The sequence below is a fragment of the Poecilia formosa genome, unplaced genomic scaffold (genome assembly GCF_000485575.1).
Source record: "Poecilia formosa unplaced genomic scaffold, Poecilia_formosa-5.1.2 Scaffold524, whole genome shotgun sequence".
Lineage (NCBI taxonomy): Eukaryota > Metazoa > Chordata > Actinopteri > Cyprinodontiformes > Poeciliidae > Poecilia > Poecilia formosa.
The window spans coordinates 99,150-115,795 of record NW_006800463.1 but is presented as its reverse complement, the minus strand read 5'-3'; the positions used below and the strand labels follow the sequence as shown (position 1 = coordinate 115,795).

At 38.6% G+C, this 16,646-nt stretch overlaps 1 protein-coding gene across 1 annotated transcript in view; it reads left to right on the top strand.

Annotated features, from left to right (window-relative positions):
- Positions 1–16,646, top strand: part of LOC103129206 (probable G-protein coupled receptor 158) — a 79,020-nt gene that overhangs the window by 48,612 nt on the left and 13,762 nt on the right. Inside the window, exons 6-8 of the mRNA XM_007540206.2 lie at positions 6,904–7,013; positions 8,057–8,295; positions 14,960–15,098. Coding sequence (XP_007540268.1) covers positions 6,904–7,013; positions 8,057–8,295; positions 14,960–15,098 — 488 coding nt within the window. The remainder of the gene's footprint in view (positions 1–6,903; positions 7,014–8,056; positions 8,296–14,959; positions 15,099–16,646) is intronic.

The following is a 16,646-nucleotide window of genomic DNA, read 5'->3' as shown; positions in this document are numbered from 1 at the left end:
AGTTACTTGATTGTGTTACAAAGTGATGTTGTGTGGCTGGAAAAGACATACTACTTCCTTTATGGTTATCTAAAAACAAAAGCTGTAAAATTGCAATTAAAATAACATAATACTAAAGTGATTTAATAGGGTCGGATTGGGCTAAGATACATTGCCTGTAGGTTTGGGTAAAGTTGGGTTTTTTAGACCCAATCTTAACTCTATTTCATTGTGGCATTGGAATGGCACTACACCCAAACAAACACCCAAACTCCAGGTGTATGTTTGGGTGTTTGCTATGAAGTCATCGGTGAAGGTGAGTCCATCCTTATGAGATCAAACCTATCTTGATTTTTTTTTTTTTTAAATCTGCCAACTTATCCTTTTCTCTCTGCACCCCAAGGATACCTCCAGTCCCAAAAATAGTCGCACTAAAATATCCTGCCACTTTTATGTTCACAAGTCGAGTGTTATCTCCTCCCACTGCGCCGCTACATCTCACCATCTTTTTTTTTTTTACTGTACTTCTCAGCATCTTCACTGCTTGTCTCAAGCTCATCCCTGCCCTTCACGTCCTCATTGTTTCTCTTTTATAACCTCGTCTGCATGTTCCTTTTCTGTCTGCGTCCTCTCCTCCAGTCTCAATATTTGTTGCCAGAGCTTATTTCCTTCTCTTTTTTTTCCTCCTCCTACTTTTTTCCCTCTGCCGCTACAAGTCTTCTCAGCTGTAGCTGTACCACTCCGGCTCTCAATGCATTTTTAAACAGTCCATCAAGTCCTGGCACAACTTGTTTTAAAAATACCTCTGCTGATTAATTGATGGAGGAGACTTCAGAGGTTGGAGGCAAACCAAGACGGCCACCTTCTCTACTAGATGATATGAAAAAAATAAATAAATAAAAGCTGTCTGCAGTTTCAGCATCCTGGCTCATAGTGATGAAGGGTTTGATCGGGCTTGGGACAAATATCTGTGTGTGTGTTTTGGAAATGTAAGGAAGGAGTTACGTAAAAATTCAGATGAGCTGATGGGCAAAATCAGAAACAAACAATGACAAAGAACAAAGAAAATAAGCACAATGCTTCCTTACTACAGATTTCTTTTATGATTGCTTTTTGTTGTGCCAAAAATGTTTCAACTCATAAAGAAAATGTCAAAATTAGACGTAACTTTTTGAAAAGATTTGTTTTAGATTTGTTCCTGGTTTAACATACAGACTCAAGTGACAAAGTTGCCTCCTCAGCATGCAGACAGGAACTTCAGAGTCCTGCTAATGATTCAGAGGCACAACTAAAGGTTTACCTGTGATTTAGATAACCTTTTCTGTAATAAATGCAATCAAAATTTGAAGAATTAATTTCCTACTCCCACAAATTATCTTTGTCTGCTGTTAAAATTAGTGACAATTTTTTAAAATAAAAAACAATATCTCACAGCAGTGTAGATAATGATATTACCATGTGATTTTCTTGCTTTGTCAAGTTTGATTTTGATTGTAACAGCAACAATAAATGACAAAAGTATATCAAAGTCAAGCAATAAATAAATTTCACACTTTTAAAATCCTGTCATTTGGGTTTATAATAGCTTGCCACACAATGACCACACACAATCAGAGTCATACTCTAAGCTCTGTGTAATTAAAAATTGTAATCCTTTAGCTGCTAAAGGTGGGATTCAATTTAATTACCAGCACTTTGAGTGATGCTCATTAGTTTAAGAACATCACTCTTCAGGCTCACTTTTTTTTTTTTAAATTGAAAATAGAAATTATTTTTTTGAGTTTATTTGTATAGCACATTTCATCAATAAGGCAGATCAAAGTGCTTTACATAGTAAAATCATCATTTGAAAACATCAATTATGAAACAAGCAATAAAACATACATTTTGTTAAATGCCATCAGCAAACTCATACACATAAAATGTACTAAAATATTTTCTAGCTCTTATTAATCAAAGGCAATTTTAGCCTTGATTTAAAGGAACGCAGTGTTTCGCTTGTTTTTCAGTTTTCTGGAAGTTTGTTCCAGATTAATAAAACGTTAATGCTGCTTCTCCATGTTTGCTTCTGGTTATGAGGATGGGCTACTAGGGATTCAGTGATTTATAAACTAACAACAGTATTTTAAAGTCTTTTCTCTGAACTACTGGGAGCCAGTAGAAGGATCTTAGAAAAGGGGTGATGAACACTATTTTCTTTGTTTTAGTCAGAACGCCAGCAGCAGCGTTCTGGATCAGCTGCAGCTGGAGGATTGATTTTTTTAGGACATGTTGCAGTAATCAGTTTGACTAAAGATAAACGGATTTATGAGTTTCTCTAGATCTTGCTGAGACATTAGTCCTCTAATCATGGAAATGTTCTTCAGGTGATAGAAGACCGACTTTGTAACTGTCTTTATGTGGCTCTGAAGGTCCAGGTCAGAGTTCATCGCTACACCCAAATTTGGAGCCTGATCACTTGTTTCTAGCTGTGATGACTGAAGCTGTGTGCTGACTCTATGCTGTTCCTTTCAGGTCCAAAGAGAAGCTAATTTAATTCTTGGTGTCAGAGAAGCTGCGACAGCCTTGGTGTTCTTTCCTCTACAATGTAAAGTTGGACTTTAAAAATATTAGGAGATCATTTTATGAGACTCATTTTATGATGTTCCAATTTCTTGTTGTTGTACCAGATCCAGCAGCTTTGACTCCGTTTGTCACGTTCCTGCTGAGGAGCAGAGCCGGCGTGTCAGAGTCGAACTTGAAGCGAATATGCCGACGACGACTCAGACAAGCAGTGTTGTTATGACAGTCTAACTGCACGCTGATCCACACTTTGGCAGCATGTGTGAAATCCATCCCGCCAATTCCACGACGATAACGAGGAGGAAATAAGCTTTGGATTAGTTCACCGCTCACGATCCTGTGACATTTGCTTTGAGTCATCTCTTACTCGTAACATCTTCCGTAGCTACATAATTTCTTGTCAGATTTAATATTTTTCTCATTTCATCATTTTTGTCTTCATCCCACAGTCTCTGAGCCGCTCTCCCGTCGGCCCGATGGAGCGCGCGCGGTGATTCATGTTCCTTATCTCGTATTAACTCCCCTTGTGTCCTAATGCATCTCCCAGCCAGACTGTTGCGTTCACAAGGCTGGCTCGCTATTTTGTTGGATTTGTCACACGTGTTCTGCTTCTTTTCGGCGGAAAAACAGCTTACAGGTGTTGGTGTTACTTAAGCCTCATTACACAGTATGCTCGGCGTCTCTTGAATGCCAAGACAGGAGGGGAGCGGAGCTTTTCCAGTTCTTTCATTTTTCACTTTATTCTGTGCAGTTTGTGCTGTTGCAGTCGTGACTTCGGGTTTCTGCAAACTGTGACATTCGGTGGAGAAATCCGACCGTACGCTCAGGGCCAGCACAAGCCTGTTTAGGGCCCTAAGCAGATTTTATTAGGTGGCCCCCTTATACCAACATGTCAATATAAGATGCTTTATCGTTCCAAAGCTACTCTATGTGTGAAAGACAGTGATTATCATTAGATAATTTGTAATTAGCTTACATCATACCATTGTTTATAATGGCTATTGATTAATAAACTAAAAACAGTTATTTGGATTTTTGAAACACAGAGTGGTATATAAGTGTACCATATTATTTCATATTTGATGGTATTTGAACATAACATCAGCTGATAAACAATGCATTTACAGTAAACAAGTTAACAAGTTTGATATCTTATATTTCCCCCAACAGTGGCAGCAACCATCCACAGGAAGAAATTAACCATTATAACCATTATTTGTGTAACAACTATAGTAACTATGTAAAAATTGCTTTTCCATGTGTAATAGCATTTAGTTTGTATTATTCAGTGTTACACTGTATACACTGATCTTTGAGAATGTGTTCTAGTGTTTTTACGCCACTACCACTCTATTACTTGAAAATGGTCTCAAAACAATGTTATCATTTATTGCAATAACTTCTGGGACAATTTATCGTCCAGTGAAATTTGTTATAGTCACCACTGCCTACAATTGACACAACCATCAGGCATTATATTATGACCACCTGTTTAAATAGTAGGCTGGTCTAATTTCAAAATAGATACTTTATTTATCCCGAAGAGGAAAATTCACAGATCCAGTTGCATCAACATAAATGGTAAAAACACCAGAAATAAAATAGAATCAACACATATAAGACACAATAATAATAAAACTACTAATTAGTGCTGATTGGTTGAGGCATGGATCTTTCTAGAATCCTGTCGGTGATTTAGTGGTGAATGATTTATGTCCTGTAAGCTGGATGCCCTTCATGCATCACATCTCTTTGTACAGCACATCCCAGATGCACAACTGGACTGAGAAGTGGGGAATTTGGAGAGCAAGTAAACACTTCAAAGTGGATGCAGCTTCTGAAGCATTTTTGGTTTCTGGCAGGGTGTGTGTTTTCCAAACAGAGTCGACAGCCGTCAGGGAATATCGCTTCTGCCTTGACTGATCCCTGAAAAAGAAGATAAAAAACATTACTCCTAAAGAGAAGTGAGTTGTTGGAGTAACTCCCGCTATCTAACTTTCTTCAAAGAGGAGGCTGTGGGGAGGAAGGGTCTCCTGTAGCAAGCTGTGATGCAGCCAATTGGAAGAAGCTTCTGATTGAAAACACTTTTACTGAATTATTCTTCTGGAAAGAGGATGCACGGGGTTATGTAGTTAAGTTTGTGGTACATTAAAACGGTGTAATGCACTGTGTATTATTTTAAACTTTTACTCAATGGCTAACTTTTGGCTGTGGCGCATCTAATGCGCTAATTAGTGCTATGGAGCTTACCAGAAATTTTCTGCCCTGTAAACAACCGTCTTCGGTCGCGAAGAAAGAAGTGCCAAGCCAAACAAGATGGCTGCCGATGTTAATTTAATATTTTAAAACATGGCCAAAATGAGCTGAACGGCTTTGTTAATTTCCTCTGCTGCCATTTGTAAAACTACAGAAAATTGATCTCATTGTTCACAAGTTCTCCTTCTTTTCACTGATTGGTTAAAATTATCCCAGCGAAATCCAAGCCAGTGAGAGAAATACAAGATTGAGCAGTGAAGGGAGATGACAATCAAGCAGAACTGCATAGGAAGGTAACGGCCAAGCTAGCTTCGTGAGTAGCTATGGAAACCTGAGTCTTCACAGCACCAAGACCAATGCTGTAATCTGTTTTTCTGGCTAAACTTTCTAAATCAAACGTTTTTTTCTTCTTTTTTTTTTTCTTCTTCTCCAACTCTCAAACTTTGCTCCAAGTTACCTTACATTTACCTCCGGAGTCTGTGAGCTCCTACAGAAACTTTAACAATCACATACTTCCTTCCAAGCATTGCCTCAGGGGGAGGAAAAGGGCGTGGTAATTTTCTTTGGACTTCCCTAAACCGCAAAAATAATGCAAATTCCTGAAAGGGTCAAGCAAAAACGGTCAGGAGGGGGCGTACCAATTAAGTGACTGATCCAAGCTCCATTTAGTTCAGAACAGAGGCCGCTGGAGATTTAATACACGGCATCCTGCTGAGCTGCACGCTAATGAAGTGAAATGCAGAAGTGCAAATGGAAGCCGTGATTTTTCTCGGTATGCCAGACTCGCCTCCATTGCACCCTACTTCAGGTAATAATTGGAGGAAAAAAAGTCTTTACATCCGAATAGAAGAAGGTGAAGCAATGATTTATGAACTGTCACCAAATTCAAAGCTTTGTGACAAACTGGAGAGACGATTCAAGACTGGATCAGGTCAGAACATCAATATTTATTTCTGGAAAAACGAGAAGAAAACGCAGAACTTCGAGTGAGATTTAATGTCGTGCCCTACATATAACCCACATGATGCTTTCAGTCGATGTGAGCTGTGGAGGCGTGAACTCTCTGTGATGCCAGGTCTGCCTCCAGCTCTGCTTCTCTCATAGTGAACACTGCATTTCTGTTTTTTCTTCTTTTTTTTATGAACTACAGAGAAATGCGATATGTGTGACATTATATCACTGCAAAAACACAAAAATTTTTGGTCCAGTTTCAAATATTCTAAATATCTTAGAATATTTGCAATAGTGCACTATTGTTTAGAACTAGTTGTTTAAAAAACTAGTTGTAAACAACAGAACTTGTTGAAAAAATCATTTCAGCTTATTTCTCTCATAACAAGACATGTTTTCCATGTTATAAGTGAAATAATCTGCCAGTGGAAGTAGAGCTTTTTTAAAATCAATAGTAAGGAATTATTGACTTCAAACAAGTACCGTCATCTTTCTGGAAATGTACTTTTAAATTAGTTTAGTCTGTTAATCCTTTTTTAAATGAAATGTAAGTTAAAGTGGTTTATTTCAGCCTTACTTCTGATGCTCATTTTCTGATTGGCTGCCGGTTAAATTCATTGAGCTGCTTTGCCTCTCAAGAAATGGAAAAGTTTCTGACAAGAAAAAGACTGAAGGAGCTCTACCGCGAAGGACATACAGCTGCAAAAATCCATAAGAGCTGTGGGAATAAAGTAAAATTTGATGTGAATTTCAGGGGGTTTTGATGAAAGTTTGCACTATCTGGTAGTAAAGTCATAGTATATAATCTGATAAGATTGTCAGCCACAGGATTCGTGCCCATCAAAAATCAGAAGGTATGAGGCAGCATTTATACTAAACAATTGTAATAATTGTTGAATAGTGAATAAAAAAAACATAAAGTTAAACTTAAAGTTTGGGTTTCTTTACATATTTTGTAGCATTGGTGGTGGGCTTGCCTAAGGGAGTCCCCAAACAAAAGCTAGTGCTGTTTGGAGGGAATGTGGCATGAAAAAGTTAAACCAGAACTAGAAACTAAACCAAAAATATTCTGAAGATTTAAAGTTTTTGCAGTGTACTCGTGAAACCCGACCTCGGTCTGACCCAGAATGCCGGTGTGTTTGTCTGTCGCTCCAGGTGATGATCCTGTACTTCAACCCCAGCGTGTTCCGATGCATCCTCCTGAGGTGGGTTCGCCTGCTGGGATTCGCCATCGCGTACGGCACCATCATCCTCAAGCTGTACAGGTACGGCTGAGTTAATGACAACATAGAGCGTAAATCAGTATCTGAGATGTTTCTCTCTTTTTTCTTTTTCTATGAATTATTCTGATGGTGATATTAAATTGAAAGCAAAAACTAAAAATAGGCAAACCCCACTTCTCACTCGACGTCTCCTATCCCACCATCTCCTCCGCTCCTTTCTCTGTTTCAATAATTCAGCTCCCTCTCACAGATTGTGTGCTTTCTTAGCCGATACGCACATTTAAATTGCACATCAGGTCTGATCTTTCCACGTCTGCTTGCATTCATACACACACACACACACACACACACACACACACACACTGGCTTCCTAATCTGCAGCTTGGAGCAAGTATTACTGAGCTGGGAGAAGGAGGTCAAAGATTGGCCAGAAAGTTCTCTTGGCAAAATTACCAATTTGACTTTTTTTTGTATTAGCTTGTTGGATGGAAAGTGTTCCTCAGGGGGAAGAAACTCTTACAGCCTGAGCGGTCCGGCTGGATATCAGATGAAACGGATTTGTCAAAGTCCGGACTGCCAATGATGAGCATTATAAACAGAGAATGACATATTTTTCAAACTTCACTGCTTATTAAAAGTATTGAAATTTTGAGATGCAGGCCACACACAAAGTTATCCAAAACTGTGTGAAAAAAATAATACATAGATGTAAAAGTACACCAAAGCATGAAGGTTCACTTTAGCTGGACTAGAGAACATTAGTCAGAAAAGCTCGAAGGAGAAGCTGTAGAGATTTACAGCTCAGGTTGAGGTTCAGCTCCGGATTTGTCCGTAGGAGAACTATGAGATTTTCACTTCACAAATGTGGCCCTTGTCGAAATGTGGCAAGACAAAACCCTTAAAGCTGCAGTATGAAACTTTTAGAAAGAAATGGATATGTTTTCTGTGGGAACGTCGACTGAAGCGATAGTCTAATAATACATGGACCAAGTAAACTGAAAATGTTGGATAAAACATCTACTTCTCAGCTTTTGGAAATAATCTTGGGAGTTTTTCCAGATTCAGACCGTGTTTCCTTCCCTCAGGGTCCTGAAGGTGTTCCTCTCCCGCACGGCCCAGAGGACGCCTTACATGACCAGCTGGCGCGTCCTGCGGCTGCTGGCGGTGATCCTCCTCATTGTGCTGTGGTTCCTGGTGGCCTGGACGTCGGCCGTGTGCCAGAGCCCGGAGCTGAGTCGCAGTCTGATAGTCGCAGGCTTCACACCAGAGGGGATGCAGTTCAGCATGTGCCTGCTGGACCGATGGGACTACATGATGGGAGTGGGTGAGTGTGTGTGTTTGTGTGTGTGTGTGTGGGATTTTTTATTTATTATTTTTTTGGCAGTTTGGTCAAGAGGAAAGTCATTGATTGGGTAAAATTTGTGACCCTGACTTCCACGCTTGCGAGTCAATTGTAATCTCGTTACTTTACCAACAACTGCTTCATCATGGGAGTTCAGCTGAGAAATGTTTGGAGAAATATAAATCTAATAGAGAAAAGGTCAAGGGGTATTTGTGTTTTATTTATGTTTGTACATCAAAAAGTTTTCATCAGCTCATGTCACTACCTCATCACTGTCCATCGAGATTAAGGCTGCAACTAACGATTATTTTAGCAATCAATTACTCTGATGATTAATCGATTAATCAGATTTTTTAAATTGCCACATTCTACAAATTATTCATTTAACCTCTTTATAAAATATTAGAAATACATCAAAATAAACAAACAATTCTTTAAAAAAAAATAAATAAAAATATTAAAAATCAATTAATCACAATTAATCTTTTCCTCCTGTCTTCTGCTAGCTTGGCATTTCAGTTTCTTATCTCTGGGTCTTTTAAGGTGGCTTTCATGGTCCATAAAAAAACCTCAAACACTTGTGTTAAGGTTGTTGGTCAGCTTGTAGAAAAAAGTATCTCTTGAGTTTTTCACCACTTCTTGTCCACGTCTCTTCACATATTTATTCACCGATGCTGAGCCCGATGTTGGGCTGAGAGTCCCTCTGCTGGATCACTGACACTAAGTTGATGTTTTGCTCTCGGTGCGTCTCCCTTAGCGATGCCAGCACATCCTCTCTCTTCTGTTGGTTTGTGACCATCATGTCGGCTTTTCTGTCCAGTTCTGGTCGTTTGGACTCGGCGCCATTTTCCACCATCACGGTCTCAGTCGAAAGCAGAAATGACGCCCCCTCCTGCGAGAGGTTTTGTGTCGACCGTGACTCGATTTGTACCTGCCGGTGGGGGTCTTTCATGTCTGCTTTGACAACCAACAATTTAAATACATTTTCTTTGATCTACTCACAGCCTGCTATGAGGAGGTGTAACAATGTAATTAGAATAATAATAGAAGGTAATAATATAATTTTTTCGGGTGATAGGACTTGAGAATTGTGCATTTTAGTGACCATTTTTCTGGATTAATAAAGTAGTTTAGTACAAGCTTTAGCCATGTAGGTAGAAAAAGGTTTATTTTCAGGAATGAAAAAGAGGTAGGAAGGGATGAAATAGAGATGTGGGTATGTGTTGGCAGAAGGGTGAATTAAATCACCTGCTCCACGTAGCTGGCATATTTACTCTCTAAAGGATAGGAACATTTTTCAGTCGTTTCTGTCACTTCCATGTTCAAGAGAAAAGCAAAACTTTTTTTTTCACCAGAACATCAACATGTTTTAGTATACTTGCACCTGAAATATAAAATAATCTGATCACTCCCGTAATGTCTGTAATGTCTAGTTTCGTCGTTGCCTTTCCTCTTCTCGTAATCTTGATCTGTTGTGTGTTTGTCGCCACCCTCTGATTGAGGTTATTGTTGGAATTGGTGGTATAAATTACCTGTAGTAATGTCAGTCATTTGCCTTTTTATCAGTCTTCTACACTTTTTCCTTCATACTTGTTGTAAACATGATGTCCTCACTTATTATGTGTAGGTGGTAATTTCAAAACCAGACATCCATGCATATAGTCGCACTTACAGGTGACACTTTAGTTTGACTTCTTCCAATTATCTGCAAAACTTTACAAATTGGAGTCTTGTTCAACTGTAGCAGACATTAACAGGTACCATCGTGACCTCCTCTAAATCTGATAAACCTCTCTGCTTTCATGCGCTTCCTTTTGTAGATAAAAAGAGCTTTTTATTTAAGAAAGGCTCAAAGGGTCCCAAAACATACTACCTCTTTCAAAATGGACAATTTCAGGCTGTAATTCAGAGGACTTTCACAATTTCAAAATTGAATGTGAAATTATACGTTTTGGGAGTACAAGCTACCTTTTCTCCACACAAGTCTCTTAATAATTGTTAAATGATGGAGTGATCCTTTCGCATAATAAGAACAACGAGCCGCCTGAAGGGCAGAGCTGTACTGATGCTGGTCCAGCTCACAGTTTGCATGCTGCATAAGTGGCACACAGCAAACCGGAAGAGCAGAAAGGAAAAATTCATTGTGAACACAGAGGGATTAATTTTCAGAATATCTATAGTTAACATACCTGCACAAATGTCTAAAATGCTTCAGTGTAGACTGTAAACTTTGTGATTAGCGCTCAATTAGAATGCACGTCTACTTTAGACTCTTTGATATCAGATGTTGAATTCAGGCAGATTTTATCTGCAGCGCCCTCTGCTGTTTGGGTGAAAATCCCAGGAGCACCTGGACGGTCAGGACCCGTCAATCTGGAAAAAGTCTCGATTTGTTCACTAAACTCGATTTGATCATTAAATCATCAAAGAAACCTTTGTATTTAAGCAATGTAAATAGGAAACAGCCAAAAAAAAAAATCCACTATTTATCTAAGAAAAAAAAAATTATTTTTAACTGCAGACGCATGTTTGTCAATCTCAAATGTATTTGTATGGCATATTTAAAGTCAACTCTGAAGCCAAAGTGCGTGACAGTTTACATTGGGCTGAAACGATTAATCGAAATAATCATGATGGATCGATTATTAATAATTGTCAACTAATTAAATTGTATATATATTTTTGGATTTCAGAATTTCAGACCATAACTCTTCTTTTATAACCACTTTTTGGAAAGCTTGCTTAGCATCTTATCACCAACGCACATACATATTCAGGAGGCTCGTCTGCAGAGAACATGTACCAAATAAAAACGTCAGGGCCTCATTGCTGGATTGTGTGGATAAAGATTCCTGAGCTCGTACCTTTCACCCTGAATCCATACTGCTCTCATCATAAATTGCAAGAACCCTGCAGTGTTTCTGTTCAAGATGACCCAGATGGCCTTCAGCTTGTGTTACAGCGCTTGTTCTTCGGTGACTGATTCTAGAAGCAGGAGGCAGCGATGTGCACCTCACTGGAGCCAGTCTGGCAGCAGGGGAGACTAATCCTGTTTGGAAAGGGAGAAACGATGAATCCCTCAGAGATCCTACTGAAAACTGACAGACATGCAGACTGAGAGACTGGAAGTGGCAGGGAAAGAAGAGAGGGAGGGGGGAAAATGCTGGCGGGTAGTAGCCAACGATGCGGAGAGACATTTCTACCACCAGAACTTCAGAAAGACAAGCATGTGGAGGGAGGACAGCTAAGGACACTCTGGAGACAGCACAAAGTATCTACAGAGAGAAAGTGTGTGTCCGTGTGTGTGTGTTTCTGCAAAGCGGCGACATCTTCAAACAAATGCACGCGCTCCGAAACGAAGCGTGCGCAGGAATCCCTCCGGTTGTTCCTCTGAATGTGTGTAGACAAGCTAGGAAATGAGGAAGCCCTGCTGTTTGCTCTGACAGCCGGAGAGAAGACGGCGACATGCTGCGGAGGCTGCAAAGGGACGGGGAGCACCTTCTGAAGCAGCTGCGGAGCATTGCATCAATGCTGCATGACACCCCGTTTTTGAAAAGCAGTCCTGTTTCTTTTTCTGATTTGGCTGGCTTTTTAATGTTGACAAGAGTTGTAGAAAAGCCCTCTTTGTAAAAAAAAGAAAAGAAAAAAATGTTTATGTGAATGATTTATATGCACCTGCATGATGCAATAGTTATTTCTTTCTAAAATAATTTTGTTTTATATGATTTGAAGACTGTTTTAGCCAAAACTCTGCAGGCAGTAAAGCTGCAGCTTTACCTGGATCAGATTTACTACAGGAATGCAACAGTTTTGCATTTCAGGCAATAAAATATTTATGTTCTTGTTTAAAAAGGGAATTTATTTATTTATTTTTTTGTTCATTTGCATCCTTTAATGTACTCCTAATATAGCATAAAGAGGCCAAAGTGGTTCAGTGAAATATCTGTAGAATGTGTTAATTTTTTTTTTTTACCTGATTAACCGATTAATCGTCAAAATACTTGATTAATCGATAACTAAAATAATCTTTAGTTGCAGCCAAGATTTACATCAGCCATTGTAAAATAGGAAACAGAAATATATATATATGTGTGTGTGTGTGTGTGAGTGTGTGTGTGTGTGTGTGTGTGTGTGTGCGCGTGTGTGTACGTGGGTTTTTGCAATATTGATGCTTTGACAAATGGATGCTTTCTATGTAGTTAGTGATGATTTAAAAACTGTGCATGCTCCTAAATATTAATTAAAAATAAGATTGAGATTACCTCAGCCTGCTACAATAAGCAAAAAACAACAACCATATGATAAATTAAAATGAGCACACTCATTTTTATTTAGACAACAATTGTTAAAGTGACATTCCTTCTAATATTATTGAAATGCCGCCATTTTGAGAAATATTTAGCACCCAGTACGAAGAAGTTAGTTTGCACTTCCTGCCACTTTTGACCGTTTTCCTTGTCTAAACTGAATTATTATTTGAAGTGCAGTTTTGATTTCTGAGACTTCACAATCCATTTGTTGTTATTTAAAATGTTTTCCAGCTCCAGTGTTGTGTGTTTTTGAAACAAATTTTTCTGTATTGTCCAGCAAAATTTGTTATGGTGTCAGGCCTCATGTGTCATTTGTGACAGTTCTTTAATTTTGCAAACAGAAAAAAATAATAATAATCTAACAATAGTCACTGAATCACTTTGAGCCTCATTGGAAAGTTCACAAAAAGGGTGTGCAAAATTAAATTTATATTTCACTTGATGATTCTGTTTCCTCCAGTGATAGATGATGCTGTTATGTGTGTGCTAATCTTTGGGGATTATACTCTATTGATCACAAACATAATTTCATGGTGCAGAGACAGACTCCGCTGCTTTGCGCGCTACAATAATTCCTTTAGATTTTTTGATACTTTAAAATTTCATTAGGTGATAATGAGCAATCTGCAGCCACACACTGGATTGCCTGTTCTGAAATATTGTCCTGTAACAATGAAGGCAGGCGTCTCTTCTCAACGTCCTCTCTGTAAATTACCCTATTTTTTAACTCGGCTCCATGATAAGAGGATAACAAACGCTGCCGTCATGGGAAGAGGATTAATTTATAATTCTTTATTGCTTCATAATAAGATTTGAAGGAGGGGTTGAAAGTTTAACCGTATTTATAGCAGTATATTGCTGTGTGAAGGACTATTCATACCCTCTAAACTTTTTTTTTTCTTTTTTTACTTTTACAGCCGTCAATTTCAACGTCTTTTAGTAGGATGTGCTTTTTTATATTGATTTTCACAAATACCACCATTTTTGGCCATATTGAAATTGGTTTATGTCACAAACCTACAATGGAAACATTTTTGCACATCACGAGTCACGTGATCAACAACCAGATGTCGCCACTGGGACAAACCACAAAGTAGAAGACAGGAAGTAGTTGGAGGATGATGGCTCCTATTTTTTTTAGAGACGTCACATGGACAAAGTTATTAATGTGTGATTTCTTAGTTAGTCAAATTTCTTTTAAGTCGTATTTGATATGTGCAGCATTTTTACAACTGAAGATAACACAGTTACTTCATTGCACTATAAAAGGATCTGGAAAATACATAGCTCTGCCCCTTTAAGGTTAAGTGCATGTGGTTACTTCACCTGCAACATTTGATTGTGAATCGTTTCAAGTGTTTGGAAACTACTCTCCTCACTAACATGGCGCTACATTTATAGTATTCCTGACGTCCTTCATGTTTGGAGAGCTAAACAATATGCCCAATAACACGACCACACCTCTCTGATATGAGGACCGTGGATGGCAAATTACAAAACAATGTTTTCCTGAAGGGTACATATTGCCAAGGCTTTCACAAAGATGACTATTGTATGGAGGGAGTTAAAGGTAGATAAAGCACAGAAAGCCTGCAGCTACTCAGAGAATTATGTAAAATATGGGTGCTAATGGAAAAGGCTTCTTCTTGTTTGGCCTTAAAGTGCATCCTGGGAATAATTAGCAAAGGGCTTCATGAAGAGCACAGCGGTTGCAACGGCAGATAACAGGTCATCAGCTCTGAGATGTTTTCATTTCTGATACTTTGTAGCAAAAAACTGAAGTCAATCAAAGTGAATGTTGAACTTTGGAAGCGTAAAACATCTGAAAGATACAATGGAGGCATCGACAAATGTCAGTTATCAGCTCATGTTTTCTCCAAAGTGTCTAAGATCATGAAAAAAATGAGCATACCCCATAACACCACGTGTTTTTATAACATATTTGGATGTAGAGAAATGAATGTTGGATGTTGTTTTATAACTCCTGTCATAAACCTTTCCACAACTTCCCTTCCCGACTGTCTGCTGTGTTTCTCAGTCTTCATGATGTTTGTTTGTTAATTCATGTTTTAAAATGGGACAATATGTATTACTGGACATTTACATGTAAATACAAAAGTTCTCTAACAAACCTTTACAGAACATCTGGATTTGTACTGAGATAAAAAAAAAACACACACACACACACATCTGGTGGACATCAGATTTTTTTTTTTTTTTTTTAATTTAGAAAATGAGAACATTTTTTTTTTTTTTTTTTTTAATTTAGAAAATGAGAACATTAATGCATTTGACATTCAAACAACTTCAAATCCGGTGGCCTGTCTTCGTTTCAGCTGAGTTCCTGTTCCTGCTGTGGGGCGTGTACCTGTGCTTCACCGTCCGCACCATCCCCTCTGCTTTCCACGAGCCGCGGTACATTGCTGTAGCCATCTACAACGAGCTCCTCATATCAGCCATCTTCCACATCATCAGGTGGGTCAATGTGATGAATCATCAAACTATTCCCTCTTCAATGTGTGTGCTTCAAGGTGGGGTATGTAACTTTTATAAACAATGTGTTTTTTTTTTTTTTTTTGCGTATTTGTTCACATTATCACTACGTCGTAACACTGTAATATAAGACAGATAACCTGTGAATGAAAACGACCTTGATAACTAGCCAAATAGGCAGACACTTTATTGTTCCCATAGCGAAAATTTGTCTTGGACATCGTGTGCTAATCAAACCTGCTACCACAATTAAATACTCTATAAAAATAGAAGCACAGGTTGAACACTAATAAAACAATAAAATCAACCTTTGTACAATAATGTCAAGATCTTTATAAACTGCACCTCAGTCTGTTGTGTAACCTAACATTTAGCCACTTACATGTAGATATCTTCTTGTTGAAGAAGATATCAGGCACATATCATCTCGGGGAAAAAAATACATTTTTATGCAGTTCTTTTGTCAGGGAAATGAACAGAGTCAGCAGAGTACAGGGTGAGACAGTTTCAAGGATAGCATAAATTATATCTTCCTCGGGGAGAGAAAAAGCAGCAATATACTGTGCCAGAGACTAAAATAAACTCTGTTTTTTCATACGCTGTTTGTCGATGTCAGTCCCTGTCGCACTGAATTAAGCAGTAGTTCTTCCACTGCTCATCTGGTATGCGCTTAGCTATTTTGAAGTTGTAGGTTAATCAAAACTAATGTGCTACGTGCTGGATTTGAATATTAAGGTCTTATAAATACTCCTTCCAGTTTGTCAGAGTTTTTCTAAAATTAACTGTTAGCAATGTTTCACTAACCAGTCCCAGTTTGTGTAGTGAAAAACAGAACTTGATCGCTAGAGCTGGGAATTCGGATTCGTGATGCAGCAAATTCCCACCGCTGCACCAAACCTTCAGGTTCATTCAAAGCAAACAGTCTTAAGAGCTCTCCTGGGGGTTTATGGGGACTAAAGGATAACGTGGCTTAAAGGGATTTTTCCCCCTTAAACTCAGTTGCACAATAGACAGAAACAGTGATACTGTGATGCAATGGCTTGTCAGAGGTTGTAAAGTTAAATTCAAGGTGGAATTCCTCAGTAAATGCTGGGATTGACTGTTCAGGCATTTACCAGAGTTTTTCTTTTCCTTTTTCCTCTTCTGTTTTTATACCGTATGAGCCGTTTTTGAAGCAGCGTTTGCATCATCCAGCCATCCATCCTAACTTAATTTTGTTTAGGGTTGCAGTAGTGACCTGTGTCATGGTCGCCGGTCCATCACAGGGCAAGAGAAATACACTGTTACTGATAACAGTTCATACATACATATTCACACCTAATTGCAAACTACAGTGGCCAGTCAGTCACGTTAATGCATCTTTTTGTAGACAGTGGGAGGAAGCAGGTAAACCCAGGGGTAAAACTGGAAAAGTATGCATCTCGAAAAACATGAAGCCCCCAGGCAATATTCACTGTTGGCAACTTTTCTGACCTCTAGCGACTTTTTAAAAAAATAAATGAAAAGAAACCCTTAACATATCTTTTTCCT